The sequence below is a fragment of the Vulpes vulpes genome, chromosome 2 (assembly GCF_048418805.1).
Source record: "Vulpes vulpes isolate BD-2025 chromosome 2, VulVul3, whole genome shotgun sequence".
Lineage (NCBI taxonomy): Eukaryota > Metazoa > Chordata > Mammalia > Carnivora > Canidae > Vulpes > Vulpes vulpes.
This window is the reverse complement of record NC_132781.1, coordinates 158905274-158928512: the sequence shown is the minus strand read 5'-3', so window position 1 is coordinate 158928512 and position 23239 is coordinate 158905274. Positions and strand designations below refer to the sequence as shown.

The 23239-nt window shown below is 50.4% G+C and overlaps 1 protein-coding gene across 4 annotated transcripts in view; it reads right to left on the bottom strand.

Annotated features, from left to right (window-relative positions):
• Positions 1 to 23239, bottom strand: part of CAPZB (capping actin protein of muscle Z-line subunit beta) — a 130196-nt gene that overhangs the window by 52299 nt on the left and 54658 nt on the right. For all 4 annotated transcript variants that reach the window (XM_072751009.1, XM_072751010.1, XM_072751006.1 and 1 more), the window contains exon 2: positions 17800 to 17889. In XM_072751009.1, coding sequence (XP_072607110.1) covers positions 17800 to 17889 — 90 coding nt within the window. The remainder of the gene's footprint in view (positions 1 to 17799; positions 17890 to 23239) is intronic.

Genomic DNA, 23239 nt, shown 5'->3' with positions numbered 1-23239 from the left:
TGTACACAGAACCTACATTACTCCCTCTCTGCTCTCTTCCAGGATGCTTTCCCACCCCTGAGCCTCCCACCCTAATTCTACTCACTAAAGGGAAGCCCGGGGTTTCCTATTGCCCATGACACAGATTTTCATCAACTACGGTGTCCCCTTCATTCGTCAGAGACCTGGTCACTGGCAGTTAGCACGCCACTGGCTTTTTAAGGGCCTGGTGACAGACAAACGTCAGAACTCCCAGGCCCCCAAAGGACGTGCAAGGCTGCTTCCATGTCCTAGCTCACACTCCAGACCGACTCTGTCGGGGAAAAGCAAGCCGGGCGGGCCTTGCTGCTCTCAAGGACTTTTCATCTGTTCCCCAAACCAGATGTGTGCCACAGGGGTGACCCAGGCACTCCTCACCCAGGGCTGGGGCCTGCCAAGCTGTGCTGCCTCAGTGGCTCTCAGAAAGGAGATGCCTTCCGGCTCTCTAGGTCCTGGGGAAGCAGACTCTCTTTCCAACTCACTTTTCTGTCTCACTGTTTCTCATCCACCAGAAGGCAGGACCTAACCTAAGTCTTCAGACCTCAGTGAAAGCTCTCCAAACGTTACCTGTAACACTGCTTCCTTGGGTCCACCAGCAACAGGATGCCACACGCTTCCTAAAATGCAGAAGCCAGAGGGACCCTACCCCCCACAGGCAAGGTAAAGCCAAGAAAGGGGTTTTCGTGTACTTCTGAGGAATTATGCCTCCCAGCCCTGGTGGACAAGAACCACAGGTATCTTCTTCACCTTGGGACAGCGCAGCCTCCTGCTACCGGATCTGACGCTGCTCTAGGTCAGGTTCCTTCGGAAGGACTTCCCTGATCCTGCAGTACTACCCACCCACTAACCAGAATCACAGGAGGATTAAGCTCTTTTGTTCATTTTGTCCAGAAGGAAACCAAAGTGCTACTCCAGTCCCTCATGTGTCCAGGAGCACAAGAGCTCGGACGCCAGGAGCGCCCACTGCCACCTCCCAGAGCTGTGGCAAGACACACACGTCAAGGCTAACAAAAATGACCACAGAAGAGCACTTGCACGAACGTCCTCAAAGAGACCTGACCTTTCCGTACACACGCAGAACAGAAACCAGAGGAGAAAACTTCCCCCAAACAGAAGTGGGGGCTTGCAAGGAGACTTGCTGAGTGGCAAACTTTTTGGAAAGATGGAATTTTAAACACAAACACAAAAGGGCAGAGATTTGAGGCAGAGGAGCTGTGCACACAGCTGGGCAGCCCTTTAATTAGGGCAAGATTTGCAAAGCCTGTGGAGCGTCGGCAGATTTTCCCCGGATCTCCGGAATGGAAAGAACGTGGAAACCGACGGGGTGACCAACAAGTTCGCATTCTGCTTGACACTCTCGTGGAGAGTGAAGCCCCCGGTCTTGTCCCCTGTCACCTTTTCAGGAGTCCTGGCAATCGGTCCCTTGGAGCAACAGAGGACGCCCTGGCCTGGGAGGAGGCAGGTGGGACCTGCCCCTTCCTAAGGGCTCTTTCCACAGCACGCAGAAAAGCTCTTCCATCAAGGTGTTTTAGGGCAGAAACAGAATTCTAGGGAAAACAAGCGAGCCCCTCGGACATGGGGGCTGCAGTTCTTGTTTGCATGTTATTATACGGTACCTCACAAGCATTTCTCATGGATTTAAATATCTTGCACATGGACAAAGGATCTGTAATAAAATAGAAAAATGATATCCTCCCCCCCCCCCAGCTCCCTACAGGGGGAACGCATGCCTCTTTGACTCCCAAGTGGCGAAGGAGACAGTGGTTCTCCCCACACAGCCAACACCTATGTCGCTACTCTTCTTTCTGGGACATTGTGACGTCCAATGCAGCACTGTGGCACAGTCTTCTTAAACCGATGCTTTAGCTCTACTTTGGAGGACAGCTTGTGCCCCCTAGCAGTTATAAGATGTTCCCAAGTCTAAGTTAGAAAGGTGACAAGGATCAGAAACAAAGGTAAAGGCTCTGTGCCCCTTTTCTCCACCAAAAACCCAAGTGCTCAGGAAAAACAGAAAGCCGGAGGCCTACTTTGGGTTCCTTTGGGAGCAGCAGCTGTTACCAACCAGAGCTGTGAGGAAGACACCAGGTGACGGAGAGCCTGAAAGATGTGACTGGGAAAGACCGAGGTCCCTGTGAGATCAGACACGATAAAGGCAGGTGGCGCTGGCAGTTCCACTGAGCGCACAGTGTCAACAGGACCAGCAAGGTCACTGCTTCCCAGGAAAGGACCGATGGTGGCTCTTCGAGAGGCAGGGAGGCTAGGGGAGCAATGTAGGGAAGAGACACGTTTCCAAGCTCTAACCTTAAAATCACAAACAATAAATCTTCCATTATGCAACCAGAAAGTCTGAGTGGCAACCAACAGCTGATCCTCAGGAGGACCGCAGTGCATCCCATCACCTACTTCTGGGCAAGGGACTCACGAGGCTGGAACCAATGCCCAAGGCTTGACATCCACTCACAGTCCTAATCTGGGCACAAACATGCGCTCCTGCTCTGTGTCCAGCTAGCTCCCTTCTATCACCCTGTCTCAGGCTCCATCTACTCCAAGCAGCTTTCCTTGAAACCCACCCATCACCGAGGGCTGTGGGCTCTTCAGACACACACAGTATCTTACTTACCACTCTGACCCCAGTGCCTCAGCACAGGCTCCAGCACGCAGGAGGGGCCTGAGCAGCCTTCACTGAGGATACAAAGGTGACCAGAGTAGAGAAGATCTCTGCCCTCAGCTTAGCAGCCAGTGAAAGTCACATAATTAATCCAATGGAGAGTACAGGGGACTCCCATGGCTGCGGTGACCAAGGCGCAGAGTAGGGGGAGCGAGGCCCAAGCAGAGGTCCGAAAGACCAGCAGAGCTGCTGTGGAGAGGTGTTCCCAGTAAAGGGAGAGTACAAGACCCAACACTACAGGGCACAGGACCTTTGGGAAACCCTAGTGGATTAGTATGGCTGGAGTGGAAGGGCCTCAGGAGTGGGGGGAGGGGGACAGAGGAGGGATGGGCCAGACAGATCAAGAAGTTTTGCTAAACCCAGAATGTTCTCTGGGCTTGATCCTGATAACAGTATGGAGTCAGAGGGCAGTGGAGGGTCATGATGAAAAGCGCATTTTGGAAAGATGACTCTGGCTGCCGAGAGGGAGATGGGGCAGGTGGAGGACGACAGGCAGGGAGGTCCAGAGGCTGTTAGAAAGATCCAGTAACCCAGGGAAGGGTAGGAGCAATAAACGTCCACCGAACGGCCCTAAGTGATTAATACGCCCTTGGCCGACAGGATGGAGGGGTTGGGAGGCACTCCTTAGAGGTGACACCCTGGGGCATCTGGAACCATGACTCTACCGGCCTCCAACAGCCCGAGCTGCTCCCAATGCTCCTGGGGCCTGCCTCTGTGCTAGACTCCCAGAGCCAGCTCTTCCACAAGCCCTGTCATAGCCTGCGTCATGCTTTAGCTGCCCAGACCCAAGAAGAGGTCAAGCACCACGGGCGAGGGCATTAAAGCCCACTCACCACGCCACCCCCTCCTGGCTAGAAGACAGCACCACCTCCCAGAGCCTGATCAAGCAGCACTCGCCCACCACCTGCCATACAAGAAAATGCAGGGTGCTCTGAGAGGGGACACAGCCATCCTTAAGGGACAGCCGGACTGCAACAGGTGAGCTGCTCCAGGTCGCGGGTTTCTCCTGCACTCACTACTTGGCACAGAAGCCAAGGCAAGTGCACCAATGTATTCTTCTCCATCACAGCAGCTGGCAAGGCCCATGGAGCGCTCGTCACAGCACCCCACAATGCCCCAGCACACCCTTTAATCCTCCCAGCTGCCCTCTGAGAATGAGGTGAATTCACAACTCCCTGCATGGTACACATGGAGAAACAGAGGCACAGACAGCCCAAGCGGCTTCCTCAAGGTCACCTCGGTCTTCAGGGTGCACCAGACCCAGCTCACTTGCTGGGTTTGCTGCCCCTCTGCACTGCCCTGTGCTGGGGCTGCCAGCACCGACCGTGATCCCTGAGCTGACCCCGTGGGGCTGAGGCCTCCTGAGTTGCGTTTCAGCTTCACGTGGCACCTCTGCCCCGTGTCCTCGCCCCTCCTCAGACTACACAGCTTAGAAGGTATGGACAGAGAGTCCTCTCTCCGAGTCTGGGGCCGGGTGGGGTGACTGGCTCATCTACTAGTTATTTAGCATCATCCATGAGGCCAGGCACCGCGTAGACTCGGGATACGGATGAGCAGCATTACAATGCCACAGGCGCTCCGGAGCCAGAGGGCCCTTTGCTAGCAGTGCAGGTCAGCCGGGCCCCGCTGAGGGACGTGGCCTGGAGATGGGGCTCCCCGCAAGCAGAGCTCACAAATGGGAAGGTCAGTGAAACAAGGCGTGAAAACGCTGGGGAAGGAACACTGAGAGACCTTCCAGGGCCGACACCCCCCCCTTACTCCCTACTTGCATTCGGCATGGTCAGAATGAGGGGAAATCCACTTGTAGGAAGAATAATCATTTCCAGCCTGGGGCAAATCTCCTAAAGGGTTTTGTTCTGAACCCAGACTGTTATTTTAGCTTCCAGTCAGTAGTAATTAAGTGTGCCTACACATTCCAGAAAGAGGAGAGAGGCAGATTAACGATAATTAAATCTCTTCTGTATTTGGCCCCGGATCTCTCCTCGAGCGGCCTGCTGTCAGATACTTCTTCCAAAGCCTCCATCTGACACAACTCCTACCAGCACCATCTGTAACATCAATTCTGGTCCTGGCGTGAAGGTTTCAATTACACACAAGGTAACAGGCCCCCAAGGACCTGAGAGTCTGGAGTTTCACAAGCGCCGTCCCCCCTACCCGGTACACCACACATCCAGAATCTGGTCGGTGATCATTTGCAAAGGGGAGGGCACAGGGACAGCCCCTTCGAGAGGCCTCTCAAAGGCAGGTTCTGTGCCTGTTGTGACTGACAGGGTCTTTAATGAACCTTAATTGTGAGCGCAACGGGCCCAGGAAGGCAGCAACAGATGTGGCAATGCGGCAACCGCAAACCTCCTGACTAATGAATAAAGAGTATCCCGCCTGATGAGGGCCAGTGACCCCAAAAAAGGAGGGTGGAATCATTCTTCAGCCCTGCACCATTTCTAGAGCGCTGATTCCTTAATGCAAGCAAACGGGAAGCCTCTGGGGGGCTGGAAGGCACCTGCCTCCAACCTCCCAAGAGAAAAGGACCAAGGAGGGGCGCTACTTGGTGGCGGCACACAGACCTGGGGTCACATGATCAGCACCCGGGCTGCCTCCACCAGCAGTTCGTCTCTAACAAGGGGAGGCTCAAATAGGCCTCCTGTTCAACATGGGAAGGGGAAAGCTCCACTTTGTGAGGGCTGAACAACTTCTTACTGGCGCTAATTACCGTGGTGATATCTGCATTCAGAGTCTGCTGTCGGGTGAGGACCTGCAGCACGAGGAGGAAACTGCTCCTGGAGAAGCTGTGCACACAGGCAGCATGGTGGGAGGAAACTAGGCCTCTGAGTCCAATGGACCTGGGCTGATCCTGACCCTGCTACTCGGTAATTAGCTGTGAGGCTCTGGCCACCTAATTAGGCCTCTCTTGGTCTCCTCACCTGTAAGATGTGGTGTGTATTTTAAATAAACATGGGAAGGGTCAAGAGAAGCATCTGACAGTTACCAACTAACCAACAAGTGAGCAGCAGAGCTTTCATTCATCCGCACGATGGCTGCACCAGACTTGGGTGAGAACCCCTTTCTCTACGCCAGGTACTGTTCCAGAAGCTTTCCAAACACCACATCTCGTTTCCAAGGGCAGCGTCATCAGCAGCCCCCACCCCCCATGGCTCAGAAGTCACCCAGCTCAGACATGGTGAGGATGAGAACACAGTCTGGTTGGGCCTTCAAGCTTTCAGGCGCTCAACCGTATCAGGGACCCAGTGTCAGACTCATAGGTGCCCTAAAACTTCCCAACCAAGAACTTTACAGGAGCTCCACCTCCACAAGCATGCTGAAATAGGCTTCTGTGGCCGGACGCATAAAGGGTACATGGGAGGGGGGAGATCATTCAGTAACCGATCTGTGTCCAAGGACATGTGTAAAATAAACGGGTACTGCTGCAAGCCCACCCCTATCATCCACACTGTGGCTGAGGGCCCCTCACAGGCATGTCTGCCAGGAACACGTGGTAGCAGGCGAGGTGCTCAAGCAGCCTCCCCACCATGACAGACAGACTAGGGAGAGGATGAAGGGGAAGAGCCCTGGAAGGGGAAGGCCCACTGTGGGCTGACCCTGGAGGAGCCACGGACGCGGGGGCTGGTTCTCGGACTGGGGAGGGGGTGCCTGGGGGGCACAATGGCAGTGAGGAATGGGACAGATGAGAGATGGGGATTCAGGCTGGGGCAAGAGAGCAGCAGCCCTGATGGGACGGAAGGAGGTAGAGGCAGAGAGAGCAGGAAACTGGACCACAGAGAAGGGCCCTGGATGACAGCTAGGGGCCTGTGTGGCACCTCTGCATGGCTGAAGTGACCTAGGGCCCTGAGGATCCGCCAGCTGGTCCTTGGACAGATGACACTCCCTACCTGTCCCACCACCCAGCCACTTTGTGTAGCTTTCCCACTGGGCCTTCCCAAGAAAGGACTGAGCATTATGAATTCAGGGAACTGAAGAAGGGAGCAGAGTGCCCGCCCAAGCCACCAGTGGGACGAGTGGAGAAGACTCACATAGGCCGGGATCTCCCCCTCTGCTGGACAGTCCATCACCCCACACTGCAGAATGACAGCTGCCCTTCCTGGCAACGACACCGGCCTGCCAATCTGATTCTGAGCTGCTCTGCTGGCCCTGGGGTCGATGATAATGGTGTCTCCCCGCTTTCCATCCCGTCAGGAGTTCACAGAAGGCAGGGGAATGGTTTTCAAGACCACTCAGATGCCTCAGTGGAGGGCCTTCTCACCTCCTCCTTCCCCCCTGTCAGGTTAAACATACCAAGTCCCTGCAAGGGCACACTGGTTATGACACCCCCACCCCATGAAAATCAGGACTGGGACCATCCACCTGTGCACACACAGAAGGCAGCCTGGGGCGTCGGGGTATGGCCCCCAGGCTGGTGGAACCCAGGGGTTAGCAACAGGTCCTGGAAAGCCAGCACTTATTAGCCACTTGTCATGTACAGCAGCACATGACACACATCCCCAAACCCTCCCAAGTGCTCCAGGAATGGGGTTTTCCGACCCAGATCTTGTATGCTGGAGCAATCTGGGAGGTGAAGCAACCTGCCTGCGCTCTCAAAGCTGGAAGATGACAGAACGGGATTCAAGTCCCAGTCAGCCTAACTCCACCCACAGACGTGAGCTGCAGAGGCAATGGAGCCAGCCCAACCCCGGGGGCATCTGCCAGAGGCCCCCCACCTGCTCGGCTCTCTCCACATTTTCACCGTACAAGGCGGGTTATCTGGTCACAGACCTTACAGAAATCAATGTCTCTTATGCCAGCAAAAGGGGATCCTGAAAGCAGTGATGACAACACAACAGTATCCATGGTGATGATCTTTTAGTTCCAGGCAACGGGACTCAGGTTCTGAGACTGTGACCATCTGGCTCTCACTTCAGGGAGGAGACCCTGAGAGACCCACCTATCACAGAGAAGACAGGAGCACACCCAACGCTAAGACCCAGGGTCCCTGACTTCTGATAAGATTTGCTTACTGTACACAGTGGTTTTTCCCCACCTCCCTCTTTCCTCCCTACTGAAGGAGCCAGAAGTTCTCTGAAGCAGTTCTCTATATGAAGAAACCACAAGGAAAGCTGTGTTCTTTGTATGCCACTTTACCAGATGGTTACCAAAATTGTAAGCTTGGCTAACATCACACTTACGGCCATTGCCAAAAAGGTCTGGAACCCAGGTCATCTGATATGCACGTTATGAACCTTTCTAGGAAACCAATGTTTTCCAAAGCAGAGTCCATGAAAGTGAGCTAGAGAAATGCTGGGTTCAAGGAAATGTTGTTGCTGTTAACCGCAGGACTTCTCAGAACCTCTAGTAATGTGGATGGTGAAGCTCCTACGGGGCAGAGTAGGCCATGTTGTTTACCCCATTGCTCATGGTCTTTGTTCCTCAGGAAGCTCATCAAGGTGAGCTGACCAACTTCATGACAGGCACTGTGCAGGTCGCATCCCAGAGGAAATTCAATCCATCCACGAGGCAGAAAAAGCCAGGTCATCCGTGAGGGTGACTTTTCCAGCCGTCCTCTCCTGTTTCATTTTGCACTCCTCTGAGAAGGACGCAGAGGATGTGTACGAGACCCGGGCACTGCTCCCTCTGACTCACCTGTGTACCTGGCTCTCTGTTCCAACAGAGCATTCTCACTTTCCTTAGCAACGGCGACAGCACACAGCGGCTGGGAGCCCTGGGTCCAAAGCTTGGCTCCACCATGGCCGCCTGGTTACCTTGGCTGAGACGCCCAGGCCCCACTGCTGCTTCTGTCCAGCGGGAACAACACTGACGACCTCAGAAGGCGCTTTCTCAACATTCTTTATCATAAGCAGCAAATACTTTCCAGAGTTTGCTCTTGGGCCTTTCATTTTGTTTCGGCTTTTAAGTTAAAATCACATGTTTGGGTCAAAGCCATCCTTTCGGCATTCTTCCTGCGCCTCATGAACAAGCGTCCCCCAACCCAGCACCAAACACCGTCGAGGCCTTGCCTCTGCTCCTTGCCTGTCCACTCAGGTCGGCCCGGGACGGGGAGGAGCACGTGACGGGCAAGAGCCACTTCACTTGTTGGCCTTCGACATTTTTAGTTGTTTCAGCCATCTGACTGAATAATCCATTGTTTCTTCAAGTGAAACGTAAATAAATGTCACTTATAAGACATCCTAAGTGCTTACGTGACGGGCCCGTTGCCATGCGGGCCGACTCCGCTGGCTTCCGCCCCGGGGTTCTGAGCTCCGTGGGGCCTTCACACATGGCCCGCCTGCTGCTCGGGGCACCCGGCTTCCCTGCAGCTTCCACTGTCCTGCTGTCCTGCCGCCACCAGAGGGATCTTGTCCTTCCACCCCAGGTCCTTCCTGTATCCCAAGTGGCTTGGGCTGGGTTGTGTGCTGATCCTGGTATGTCTGATTAAAAGGGAGCCACGTGAGGCACCTGGGTGGCTCAGTGGGTGAGCATCTGCCTTGGGCTCAGGTCGTGATCCCGGGGTCCTGGGATGGAGTCTTGCATCGGGCTCCCCACAGGGAGCCTGCTTCTCCTTGTGTCTGTGTCTCTGCCTCTCTCCTCTCTCATGAATAAAGAAAATCAATCAAACAAATAAATGTAGCTACCTAATGGACCCATTCCTTTAGTTCTTGCAGTGCCAAGAACTTGCTTTTTCTAAAATTTTTAGATTTATTTTATTAACTGAAAGAAGAAATAGTGGCCCACTCTCGCGTTTGGACAGAACGGTGTTTTAAAGGACACAATATGAGTGTGCGAGCATGCGGACGCAGGAATATGAGTGCGTGTACTGGGAGACAGTTGCTGACGGCGTCACCTCGGCACCGCTATTCCCATCACATCCACTGCTCCAAACAGCCAGGCCCAAACAGCAGCAATCAGGTAGTGGTTTCTACCTGCCCCAAGCTCTGATGGAGCTTCAAACCAGGAGAGCAGGAAGAGAAGTTTACGAAGGCTTCGCTCCTCAGGCACTTACAAGCTCCACGGCCACTAGCACACCCTCGTCACACATTTCTTTTACAGTTCCACCTGAAAAGATAGTTTTACCAACAAGACGTACGAGAAATAACATACTGTCACGTTTTCATTTTCTAAGACCATAATCCAGTGGACAAGCACTGGAATTAACAGCTGGGCTTGACTTTCCCCTGGATGACACATCGGGTATGGGACATCCTCACTGTCCTCACCTTACAGAGGGGCTGAGAAGATGAAACCAGGTGACAGATCATGTGTACAATAATGTGGCCCATACATATCACTGCTTCTGACATCTGATGGGTCTCCATTAAAGCTATTTTCCCACGCCATTTCACTGCAAACAACTTTAGGAAGAATGAAAAGAGGAGAGAGTCAACTTCTCAATCTGGGCCCAAACACAGAATCTCTATAACTTTAAAATTATCTCTGAAAAATAACCAAAGTGAACCGGGTGGTTGACATTAGCAGTGACAGGAGACTGCTTTCTCATAACCTGGTTCTGGAGAATTTCGAGCCCTTGGCCATTATGAGTCATCCTCCATCACTGTTCTAGAACTGCTCAGAACCAGTGAACACCTCACTAGTCTCCTGGAAATGGTCCCGGCCCCGCAAGGAACACATGCATCAAAGGAAAGCAAATGACCCCCGAGTTCTCCTTCATTCACTTGGCTTCCAGTTTTCATTGTCTGGGCTGCTCCTGCAGGAGGTAATCCATCTCATTCTTATTGGATCAAAGGAGGGCCCATTCTTCTGTTGTGTATAACTGGGCTCATCGGAATATCAGAGACCTTTGGGGGGTGCGTGGGATATCTCTCAGGGAGCAGGTCAGGGGAGGGCACCCCAGGGAGCCCCACTTCCCTTTCCAAGTCCACAATGCCATTCTGTCCTAGTTTACAAGTGCTGCCTAGCTGCCACCTTGGCACAATCAGAGGCCGCGTCGTTAGGTGGCAGGGTCCTCGCTCAGCAACAGGCTGGGGTCATGGAAGGCCGTCTCCCTCTGGAGAGGCCGCCCCAGGCAGGGGAAGGGGCCAGTGCAGCACCTCGCTCCAGGGGTGGCTCTCTCCCTTCCCTCGCTTTTACTCTCCACAGCTGCAGTCCATTCTAAGAGCAAGAACGCTTGCATGAAAAGGCTCACCACAACTTTCCAAGGAATGGAGTTCATTAAAATACTGCTGGAGGCCCTTGGCTGGAATGCTTTTCCCCTTGTAAAATGGGAACTGCAGCTCAGTGTCGCCTGTAGGGAAGCTCAGGATAAGCTCAGAAACATCAGTCCAACAGAAACCGTACAGGGGCTTTTGCATGATTACTAATTATTCGATCTGTTCCCAAGCTCCTGCTCCAGAAACAATATCCGGCCTAGGAGAGAAAACTTCCCGGCAGACCCTAGGCCAAAAGGGAGAATGGAAGCCAAGGTCCCCCACCCCTGACACAAACTCACAGGGAACTTCCCTCGGTACCAGCGAATGCAGGCTGGCACAGGGCTCCGAAACCAGCATGCCCCAGCCCCAGCCCCAGCCCCATACCCCCAGTTCAGCTGATGGGTGCCCAGCAGGGGGAAGATGATGCCCAGCTGGGAGGCCTACTCCCCAAGCCCTAGGCGGGAAAGGCCAACTTCTCCAAATCTCAACTTTGACTTAAAGCTTCAGGGCAGAAAGCATTTATTTTATATTAAAATGTCTGACATCATGTGGGCATGTTATGAACTGGAATGTAATTATTTAAAGAGAAGAAACATAAAACCCTCCATTCCAGGCAGCCACTTTGGGCTGTGCCCCCCAAACTCCAGATACATGCATTTAGGTAACTGTCAGGATTGCTCTCAGGGGAAGAACCTGAGGAACACAGGGAGGGGCCAGGTGAAAGGTGGCCAGCAGACAGGCAGGAGAGAGGGCACCGGCTGGTTGGGCACACCCTTAAGGAGCCTGGGCCACCTTTACTCAACAGCAAAGACCAACAAAAGTGCCGGCTGGGTATCTGCTTGGAAGGCACAGAGTGCCAAGCTGGCCACGGCCAAGTCCTCCTTCTTCCCAAAGTCTTCCCTACATTCTCCACGAAATGCCAGCCCTGTGGAGCCAGGCCTTTCATCCCGGAGCCCCGGCACCTGGAAGAGTATTTGACAAACTGTGTAGTGAAATTCTTATACAGAGAATAACCCAGTTCTGCAGCTTCTGACAGCCCTCCTCGGAGCCAATTACCGGTGAAGACCAATCGGCTGAGAACCCAGCCAAGGTCATTCTCAACAGGGGTCAAGTTTTAGGATCCTGGCATTTTCTGCTGTGGAAGGACGGCCAGGGAATAAAGGCTGCATTTCTTCCCAGGGCTGTGCACAGTGCCCGACTCAGAGGGGCTGCTCAGGAAATGTGGGTCTGAATCCATTAACTTTTCACCGCTTAAACTCAGACCACTTTAGAAAGGAGAAGACATTTTAAAGGTCATCTTTGCAACAAAGGAGGAAGAAATGCTGGTGTGAGACCACTTTTAAATGGGGAAGATCAAAAAACAAATAAATAAATAAATGGGGAAGATAAACAAAGAAAACACAAGCCTCCTCATTGCAGGGCACAGATAAACTGGGTCATCTTGGACTGCAGGAGGGACCCTGGTCCCCAGGCCCAGCACGTCTTCACCACCTGGGGACAGAGCTGAGTTCGGTGCTTGGTTCCACACAAGCTACCACTGGAAGGATAATTTACAGAACTGGTTGGTTCCACCATTAAAGACTGAAAGCTGAGTAACAATGCTTAACAAAAATCAGACAGATAATATTAATGAACCATTAAATACAATGTTCGCCTTTATTTCAGCAATCACAAATGTGAGGGTGTGGTCCACTGGCTGCCTCACGGAGCTCATCTTTTCAGAGACTTAGGCAGTAGGTCTCCACTGGCTCATTTTCCGGGGCCCCCTGTGCACCCAGGCCTCTGACTTGTCAGGCGAGAAGGATTGCACATACCCTGCAGCCCTCATGCTGCTTGAGAGGTGGACGGTTTCTAGCAAGTCGCTCAAAGTACAGGTCCGTTTGAGGCTGGCAGGGCAAAACCCTGCACCCAGCTGGCCCTTTCGATTTCTGGAAGGCAATGCCAGCTGCTACGAAGAGGGTATGCCACCACGAAATCCCAGCAGGCTCCCAGCTCCCCCGTCCAAGCACCAGGGCACCTCCTCCACCTCTAACCCACAGGCCTGGCCAGCATGGCTCAGGGCTCTTCCCAGCTGCAGTCCCCATCCCCCCACCAAATCCCAGGCCTGGAGTAAGGTCTGGGGACACCCCCCAAACTGGACCTTTGGGTGGCTACAGCACAGAGAGAAGGAGTTAAACATGAAACGACTAATGTTTGCATGCAAAAACTCTCCTGCCTGGTTAAAACGATTTAGGGCTATTTTTGGTCTGCTCTTAAAAAGGGCAAAGGACGGATGGCCTGCTGGGTGCCAATTTGCAGAAACAAACTCCTTCCTCAGCTTGGGGCTTAAAATACACGCCAGCCAAGTTTCAGCTATTACTGCCAGTGCACCGAGTAAAGCCCTAGAAGGTCAAAGTGTAAGAAGCCAAGGGAACATCTAAACATCATAGGATTCTTGGCCCACACGGACGAGTGGGTATTTTTGAAAGGGCTTAACAATGGATTTCGGCCGGCTTCGCTCTAGTACAATGGGATTCATATGTAATAAAATGATGTTCTGGCCATCTGCAAGAGAAGGTCATTTCCCACCAATCCCAGCATGCACCATAATCCCAAGGCAGCAAGAGCCCTATGCTGGAAAGAAAAAAGAAAAAGGAAAGCTCATCTGGCATGATAAATTGGGCTGCCTTGGCCTGGCTGCCAAGCATACGCCACATTTCTCTTTAATACTACTCTGTAACCGGACCACTGGTGGACCGGATAAATTCCCCTACGGTTCTCTGGCTCCAACATCTAAGCGTGGCCATTCCCTTCATGGAGAATGCTGGCAAATCCAAACATTCTTGTCAGTCTTAAAATTGGAGACTTTTCTCAAAAACAACTACCTCCCCTTCATTATTTTAGGCAGGTGAGCATGGGAGGAATGACTGCAATTTGCACCGGAGCATTCGCTGCTCTGAAAACCTCTGACTGAGCCCAGATTACGTGAAACAAAGGCCTGGACACACTGCTTCTAGATGTGTGAGTTTTCTCAAATCACAGCCCTGGGAAGAAATAAAACTGCAAGTGAACTTCAGAGACACAGGAGTACACGTAGCACCAACTCTTAACGACGGAATTCTGCAGACCCAGTTAAAAACAAAACAGACCCCCGCCCCGTCATTCCCAGGACAAACAGAAGAAAAATAGCAGCAATGAAAGGAAAACATTCAAAGAAGTCATTTCTAGGACTGGTCATAGGATCTTGTACAAAACCAGCCCAAATGCCCCTCAGACACTAGGGTGCATAGCAAGGACCTTGAGGCAAGGCCATTAATCAAAAACTGGCTTTTGAAGCATGTCAGTATAGTTTTAACGAGGTGTGCTTTACCAGATCCTAATTCGGTGAAAAGCCATGCTCCATTTCCATTCTGACATTCGTCATACTTCAAATTAAAAAATTAAGGAGAACACCGATTCCCCAGCCCATTCTGGATGATGGGAATCTATTGTGGCCTCCTGTTCAGCCTGAGGAGGTAGAGGTAGAGGGGGCCAAGGCTGGCCTCCACACAACCTGCGAGGGGCAGCTGAGGGGCCAACCCCCCCACCCCCCATGGAGCAGTGGACAAAAGAGAACTGCTAATCCCACAAACTACTAATCCCACGAGGCCTGGCCCTAAGGAGGGCACCTTTTTCAGGTCTCTAGCGTTGCTGTTGTTTTCAATTACAGTAACTCTAAATTATTCTCCATAAAACAGTTGTTTTATGTTTTAGATCACTAATGAAATATTTAACAGTTTTCCCCTTAACAGATCAGAGGGACACATCAGGAAGACACACCGTATTTAGTCTCTTGCTCTGGGTGTGAGGGGCTCACCCACAGGGGCCCAGCAAGTTACCCCACAGAAGGAACTGGGGCTCCTTGTGCTCCTTGGCTTCTTCCTCATAAAATCCAAATCATCTAAAAGAGGTGAGGTGGGGGGGGGGGGCACCTAGGTGTTCAGTGGTCGAGCATCTGCTTTCGGCTCAGGGTGTGATCCTGGGGGGTTCTGGGATTGAGTTCCATATTAGGCTCCCCACAGGGAGCCTGCCTCTCTGTGTCTCTTATGAATAAAAGGAAGGAAGGGAGGGAGGGAGGAAAGAGGGTGAGGTGGTCCTAGGTACACTCAAGGGAGACTGAAAATCAGTTGAGGTACTAACACAAACCACAGCGTCCAGCTCCGTTCTGGGCACACAGCAGGTGTTCAATAACTGCTAGGGGTGTCGAGCCCGCAACCCCATGTCGCCTCCATCCCCTCGCCTGCCACGTTCTGCAGAAGACAAAGTTGTAAGGGGAAGAGCAGTGTGGTCCTGACCATAACCGACAGGATGCCACACAGCACGTCCCCTATCAGGGACAGGAACAGGGTGGCACTTTGGAGCCCAAGGAGCGTCCTGCAAACTGGCATGCCAGGGCTGAGCGCTCACACCCAGTGTGCGGCTGAGGGTGAGGTTCTCCCAAGGTTCTCCTTCACTCAGCATCAGTGCTGTGATTTTTCATGCTGAGCCCAAGGACAAGTGCCAGACCCGGCAAAGGAAGCAGTTCACCAGGTGCCCATAAAAGCAGCTCCATGCAACTCTCTGAAATAAAGAGTGACGAGGGGGATCACAGAGAAAATACAGTTGCCATAAGAACAAAATAGCCTGGGGATCCCTGGGTGGCGCAGCGGTTTGGCGCCTGCCTTTGGCCCAGGGCGCGATCCTGGAGACCCGGGATCGAATCCCACGTCGGGCTCCCGGTGCATGGAGCCTGCTTCTCCCTCTGCCTGTCTCTGCCTCTCTCTCTCTCTGTGTGTGACTATCATAAATAAATAAAAATTGGTAAAAAAAAAAAAAAAAAGAACAAAATAGCCTGTCGAACACCAAGAAGGGTCTGAGAAAAATTCGCTTATCATTTCTTCTCTGGTTGATTTCTAAAATACAGTGATAGCTAAATCGGCACACTAAGTTTACACTCAGCCAAGCATGCTTTCACGCTGAGTTTAAAGACAAAGAAGCCTCTGCCACTGACCCAATTAGGGATCTGATCATACCTTCAGCCTTTGCCCACCTCTGCCCCATACGATCAAACAAAAAATCTCCGACTGAGAGAAACATGAAGCAATACAGCATTGTAGGGCCGGGTCAGATCAGGCCCAGCAAGCAAACCACGCACCAAGTGTGGCACGCGCCAGGTTCAGTGAGTGGGGAACAGTGGCAATGACCACCGCCTCAAGTTCAAGCCACCCCCCTGACCCTCAAGGACCCCTCACAACTGTCCAACTGCGCACTTCACCATTTCTCAGTTAGGACTGCTTTTGCTAAACACCCCACCCAACCCACCTCACCTCCCAACTCGCACTCTACACAAAATCAGATGTAACCAATTCAATGTTTGGGCCAACGCTGAAAAACCAAGAGGTCTCATGTCAAACTCCAAATGTACAGCTTTTCCAGAAAAGTCTGAAAATAAGTAACAGAGGACCATTGCTGTCCCCAGAGGGCAACAACAAGCAGCTGGAGCAGAGGGGCCACTGTCCTTGTAGATGGGGCCTGCCACCACATCCCTCACGCCTCCCTGGCTCTGGGTTCTGACCTGATTCTGCATTTAGAGGCTTGTGTGCCTCCCATTTCAACCCTCTCTTTCTTTCACACTCATTTCACACGTCTGTGTCAGCCAGGACCCACCATGTCTTTAAATCCACCTTCCTCCCTTCCATCACAAGGCCTCTGTCGCTGCCTCTCTCATCAGGACCACTGACCTCAAGAAACCTCCTCACTTTGCAGAAGCTCACACCCCCTCACCCAGCTGACTGTGTCACACAGCTGCCTCCTGACTGGGACTGTGGGGGCCTATAAATACACACACGGCGGGACGCCTGGGTGGCTCAGTGTTTGAGCGTCTGCCTTCAGCTCAATGCCCTGGCATCAAGTCCCACATCAGGTTCCTCGCAGGGAGCCTGCTTCTCCCTCTAAGTCTCTGTCTCTCATTCTCACGAATAAATAAAATCTTAAAAAATAAAAAATAAAATAGCCAGAATTGGCTTCTTTAAAAAACCAAACCAAACCAAACCATACACATGGTTGTGACTATGGCCTGCGGACTCCTGGGAAGTCCCCTCTATGAATGACATGAGTCTCCCACAGGAATGTTTCCCCCACTACCATTGCTCTGAATTCATACAGTAGAATTAAATATCGCTACAGCATACAGACAAGTTTACAAACCATTACTGTAAAAGACACCTCATCGATGAGCCATGGTTGGCAGCTGGTCATCACATCCAAGACAACAGGGGTGCTGTGTATATAACAGAGGATCTGGTGACAAAGCCAGAACGCACTGGCCAAATAAGAGAGTCACTCAGTTGGCCTCTTGGGCCCGATTTTAGTTTATTTTACTTCTTTGCAATATTTCCCATAGCTTTATAGGTTTTATTTAAATATTTTGGAGTATTTTAAATAATATTATGGTGCCAATTAATCTAGGGCATCATTTTGAGACAAATTATTCTGAATTAACATAAAAGAAAAAAGAAAGATACTTCAAAAACAGGTGTGATGAGCTCTTTGAAAGCTGACTTTTTTGTTTTGTGCTGTTCAAAGCAGAAGTGAAGCCTCTGCAGTATTATATAGGGTCGATTTTGTACTGCCTTGGCTGGAGAAACCTCTGCAACAGCGAACAAGCGAAGGAAGCCTGGCAGCAGGCACTGCTGAATGCCCGCTGGGTGTGTGGCCTCTTCCTCCCCGTGCTGAAATGCAAGCTTCTAGAAACTGAAAATATGCAGTTGGGGCAAGGGGACAGATGGTGATCAACTTCCAAGCTCCTGTCTTGGGGTTTATGGAGCTTGCGGGCTCTGAGACACAACCACGTGGAGGAATCTCAGAGCTTGGTGGTGGAATGTAGGTTTCTTCTGGGTTCTGAACGCCTCATGGAAAAAGGTACACAGAGGCAACCAATTACAAGCCACCGGCCAAAAGAAACCATACGAACAAAGCCCGTACCAGGTCGATCAGGTCGCTGAGGTTCTTCTCGATTTGCTGTGGAGGCAGGCGCCTCATCAAGTCCAAGGCACAGTCCAGCTGCTGGTCACTCTGCAAAAAGAAACAGAAACATTTACATCACTTTGGTAACAGAAGCACTGAAACCCCCTTTTAAAAAGCATTCTTGCAGCTTCAGCTCGCCCAGGGTATTCTAACACCAAGCAGGCCCAGAACAGGCCCTCTGACACATCTCCTGGAGGGGGGCGGGGACAGGCTCTGTGATGGCACGATCTGAGGTGGAGATGTCCGAAGATACTCAAGGTAGGAAGCAGGCCAGGATTCCACCCACACCTCAAAGACCCCTCAGCTTTCCTTTTCCAATTCAACAGACTACAGGAGAGGCAGATGTGTTACCTCCTGATCAGCCTTGCAAGGGAGCATGCCCGAGTAGCAAGAGAACCTTTCTCCTTTGCTAGAGCCTGGCCATGCGAGTCAGGTAATGTCACCAGGCCAGGTCCCTTGAGGAGTTCCAAGCCAGGGACAAAGCCAGGCAAAGAATCAATGGCAAGATGCGCACCAACATTAAAGTGCTTCAGTCATTTAACAAGAGCCTGGGACGTGACCCCAGGTGCTAGGTGTTGGTAAAGGCCACCCAAGACCTGGAGCATGGCTCCAGCTGCAGAGCACACAAAGGCAGCAAATTGGGGTCTCTGCGGCTGCAGGGGCCCATGAGGATAAAGATCATACCGTGTGCTCCTCAGGACTCGCCTAAATTGACATTCAGGCTGCAATATTTATTCAGAGCCACCACCCACCAGTCATCATAAATATGTGATCAATAATGGAGGCAGGAAGGAGGAGGAAAAACTAAGCGGGGGTAAAGTGAGAGTAAATTTAGTGCCCGGTGGGCTGTGGCACAGAAGGCTAGACCTCAGGAGGTGTGACAAGAAAGGTGAGCAAGGCGGCCCAGGCTAGAGCAGGGAAGACCACTGCACGTACCTCTGAGAAGTACAGCTAAGGCAATCGGAGTAGCCAACGCAACCCGCTGGAGACATCAACTGATGTGCCCAGGCCAATCTCAGAATTTTAAAAGCCTAATCAACACGCTATTGAGAATCTTTATAAAATATATACAGTAATCCTCGAAATGCCATAATTGGCTGTAATGAAATAGAACCTTCAAACATAACCATCTACACCCCAGGTATATGAACCATAAATAGGCTATGGGACAAGGACTCATTTTATATTTCACCAAAGAACACACACATCAAGTTAACTGGAGGCTAGTTCATTCCCAGATAATCAGTAGGACATATACAGTAGGCTGTTTTTAAAAAGAAAAAAAATAAAGCACCAACTTGCCTCCTCCTGCTGAAGATGGTTAGTGACTATTTATTCTGGGATACACAACAAACTGGCTACTACCCTACAAAGACACACACACACACACACACATACTCTCTCTCGCTCACTCTCCCCAGAAACGGTGCAGCGTTGGTTCTGTCCAGTGAAAACCTTCTATCATACCATGCCTTCTTTGCCAGGCAATGCCATGGTGACATGGGTCTGGTCTGCTGGCATGGGAACACATTTTAACACCACTTCAAGGGTCAAGAAGGCAGATAAACTGAGTTGCCACTAGAGAGATCTATATTCAACTTCCAGTTCTGCCACTCGTTAGCTATAACCTTGGGCATATTTCTTAACCTCTCTAAGCCTCTATTTATCCATAAAATGGGGACAGTATCTACTTCATAGGCTTGTTGCAATGGTTCAGTGAATACCTGTGAAATTTTTAATATACGGTAGTATGTGTTTGGGAGTATTTTCTGTGTGTGTGTGTATAAATATATGTTTTAAAAACATTTTAAAATATAAATATTTTATAGCATTCACCCCACTCAACCTAACCCTGAAGTCTTTCCTGTTGCTGTAAACTGGAGCTCTGTGCTCAAACTCCATAAACAGCTGTGTGTCCCCACCCCTACCCCCACAACCGTGCCAGAATAGGAAAACCCTAAATGATTCGAGTCAAACTAGTTAAAAAGATGTAAACCAATGAGCCAGAGACCTAAACATACACCTTACTAAAGAAGACTTACAGATGGCAAATAAAAATATGAAAAGATGCTCCACATCATTTGTTACCAGGGAAATGCAAATTAAGGCAACAATGAGATCCCATTACGCACCTATTAGAATGGCCCAAATCCAGAACTCTGATTGCTGACAAGGATGTGGAGAAACAGAACTCTGACTCACTGTTGGTGGGAATGAAAATGGTATACAACCACCTTCGAAGACAGTGTGGCAGTTTCTTACAAAACTAAACATACTCTTGCCATATAATCCAGCAACTGTACTCCTTGGTATTTACCCAAAGGAGCTGAAAACTTATTTCCATATAAAAACCGGCACACAAATGTTTATACCAGCTTTATTCACAACTGCCGAAACTTGGAAGCAACCAAAATGTCCTTCAGTAGGTGGGTGGATAAACAACCTGTGGTCCGTCCAGACGCTGAGTATTGTTCAGCGCTAAAAAGAAATAAGCTATCAAGCATGAGAAGACACGGAGGAACCTTAAACGCATATTACTAAGTGAAAGACGTTAATCTGAAAAGGCTGCATGCTGTATGATTCCAACTATGTGACGTTCTGAAAAAGGCAAAACCACGGAGATGGTAAAAAGTTCAGGGGAGGAAGGGATTAACAGGCAGAGCACAGCGCGGAGGATTTTTAGGCCAGTGAAGCTACTCTGCAGGCTACTAGAGTGGTGGATATACATCATTATACATTTGTCCAAACCCACAGTCTGTACAACACCAAGAGTGAATCCTAAAGGAGACCGAGGACTGAGTGATTATGACGTGTCCATGTAGGTTCAGCAACTGTACTCGGTGGGGAAGGCCACTCATATGTGGGGGCAAGGAATATATGGGCACCCCCTGTACCTTCTGCTCAACTCTCCTATGAACCAAAGACTACTCTAAAAAATTACAGCTACTGAAAAAAAGGTACATACCAGAGTTTCTCAACTGGGGTTGACTCTGTCCTCCCCACAAAACCCCACGAGACATTTGGCAACGTATGGAGACAATTTTTTTGATTGTCATTGATCATTGGGGGAGGAGGAGCTACTGGCATCTAATTGGGTAGAGATCAGCAATGCTTCTTAACATTCTACAATATAGAGAACACACCCCAACAACCTGGCCCCAAATGCCAGAGTCAAGTTTGAAAACCCTCATTTAAAACACTAATTTGGGGGGCACCTGGGTGACTCAGTCGGTTACACATCCAACTACTGATTTCAGGTAATGATCTTAAGGTCCTGAGATCAAATCCCACGTCTGGTTCCGTGCTCAGCAGGGAGTCTGCTTCAGAATCTCTCTCTCCTTCCCCCTCAACCCTTCCCCCCTGTTCACCCACACTCTCACCCTTTCTAAAATAAATTTTTTTTAAATCTAAAAAATAAAATACCCATTTTGGGGTCACCTGGCTGGCTCTGTTAGTGGAGCATTCAACTCTTAATCTTGGGGTTATGGATTTGAGCCCCATGTTGGGTGTAGAGGTTACTTAAAAAAAAAATTCTTAAAAAAAATAAGTAAATAAAACAATCATTTTGGAGGGACTGCAGAATCCCAGACTCTGATGAAAGCCAAAGCTCCAGAAAACTGCACATGTACAGAAACATTTTATATGCAATTCTAATCCACAGACCACTCATAACCCCTAAAAACTTCTGGTCTTTAGAAATATTCTCAACTGGGTATTAATCATCTTCCTGAGAACCAAAACCAGATTCAGACAGAAGCAAAGCTAGCTACACTGAAACCTTTGTCCAGAACATACAGGGAGTCAGAGGAGATAAACTAGAAACTGAGCAGCGTATTATCTAGGAAGAAAAGTTGTAACCTGGTTGGGAAAGATCAATATGAGATACCGTGTCCACGTTCCATGGAGCCTGCTCACATGCCCCAAGCCAGCATGCTGCCTGTCACAGCCTTGCCCCCAAGGGTGCCAGCAGCATAAAGGTTCCCTTCCCGATAGTCCTCTGTCCAACCGTATCTATTTGAGCACTGAAAACATACCACGGCTAAACATTCTAACTCCTATTTTGTATTAATCCCAATGAATCCTAATTGGAAATATTGCATAATAAATTTCTAGGGCTAAGGATGTCTATCAGTAAATTCGGAAATGACTAAAGATTTCCCAGAACAAGAGGACGCTTAATGACAGCTTGTGAAAGTTAATATTAGAGTGAACCGGAGCCCTTCACCTGGGAGTCATCCCAAACCCCAAGGGATCCAGATAGGACACAGTTCTGGAGAGTGGAGAAAACACAGATGGCCCGCAGCCCCAGGCAACAACAGGAGTGACCCCAGAAAGACAGTGATGGCAGGGGTGGGATGCCATCCCTGGTCCCTGCCCCCAACCGGCTTTCTATTTATTGTGTGGACAGTCATCTGGTGACTAAGGACTCTCTCCGGGATGGTCCCTTCAGGCAGTGCGCTTCACCAGGAGTACCTCCCACTGGGGGTGGTGTCCAGGCTGCAAGGTAAAATAGTCAAAGAATGACCCCTTCCACGTCACTCTCCAGAGTTCACTGCCCACTCCATTAGTCATTCAATCATTACCTGAGTGTTTCCTAGGTGACAAGCACCGTTTCTGATGCTGAATGGTTTCTGATACTGAATGGCGAGTAAAACAAAGTCTTCAGGAACTTATGCGGTGGTTAAAATCTACAGATTTTAGGCCTTGTTAGGATGTCAAAGACTAAGGAGGGGCAGTTATCCCACTTTAGGCTGGTGAGGCTCGACGGGATCGGGTTAAGTGTTCTGTGTGTGTGAACACATAAACCAAGTTAGAAAGGGCTTCACTTACTGCTAGTTTTCCCCATAACTTAAAGAAAAGGTGCAAAACTGCTTCAATCACCGACAACAAGTAAAACAACTGTTAGCACAGATGAGAACAATTTTTCAGAATAGTAAGTTGAATAAAACACTACAGCTTAAAAAATCTCCTACCAAATTCAGACAGCTGCCAGTGTTGCCCATCATTTACATGCAGTAAAACTCAGCCCCATTAAATGAAGTAAAAGGGCACAGACCAATTTGGAAATCATCATCAGGTTTATTCAGCCCCTAGGCAGAAATGAAAGGACAGGACATGCTCCAACCTGTGATGAACTCAAAGTCTAATACAGTGAACACACCAACCCACAAGAATGAACGAAGTTACAGTAAAGGTGACACTAAGTGGCACAGGAAACCTCAAAAGGCTTCTCAGGGGAAGGGTACCTGAGCTGGTTATCACCGGCTGCATGCACCCAGCAGTGCAACAGGAGACACGGGGTGGGGGTGGGGGGCACCTCTGCAGGTGCAGTGGGATGAAGGATGGGTGTGCAAGAGCACAGCACGTGCATTGTGCGCTCACACAGGAGGAAGGTGTG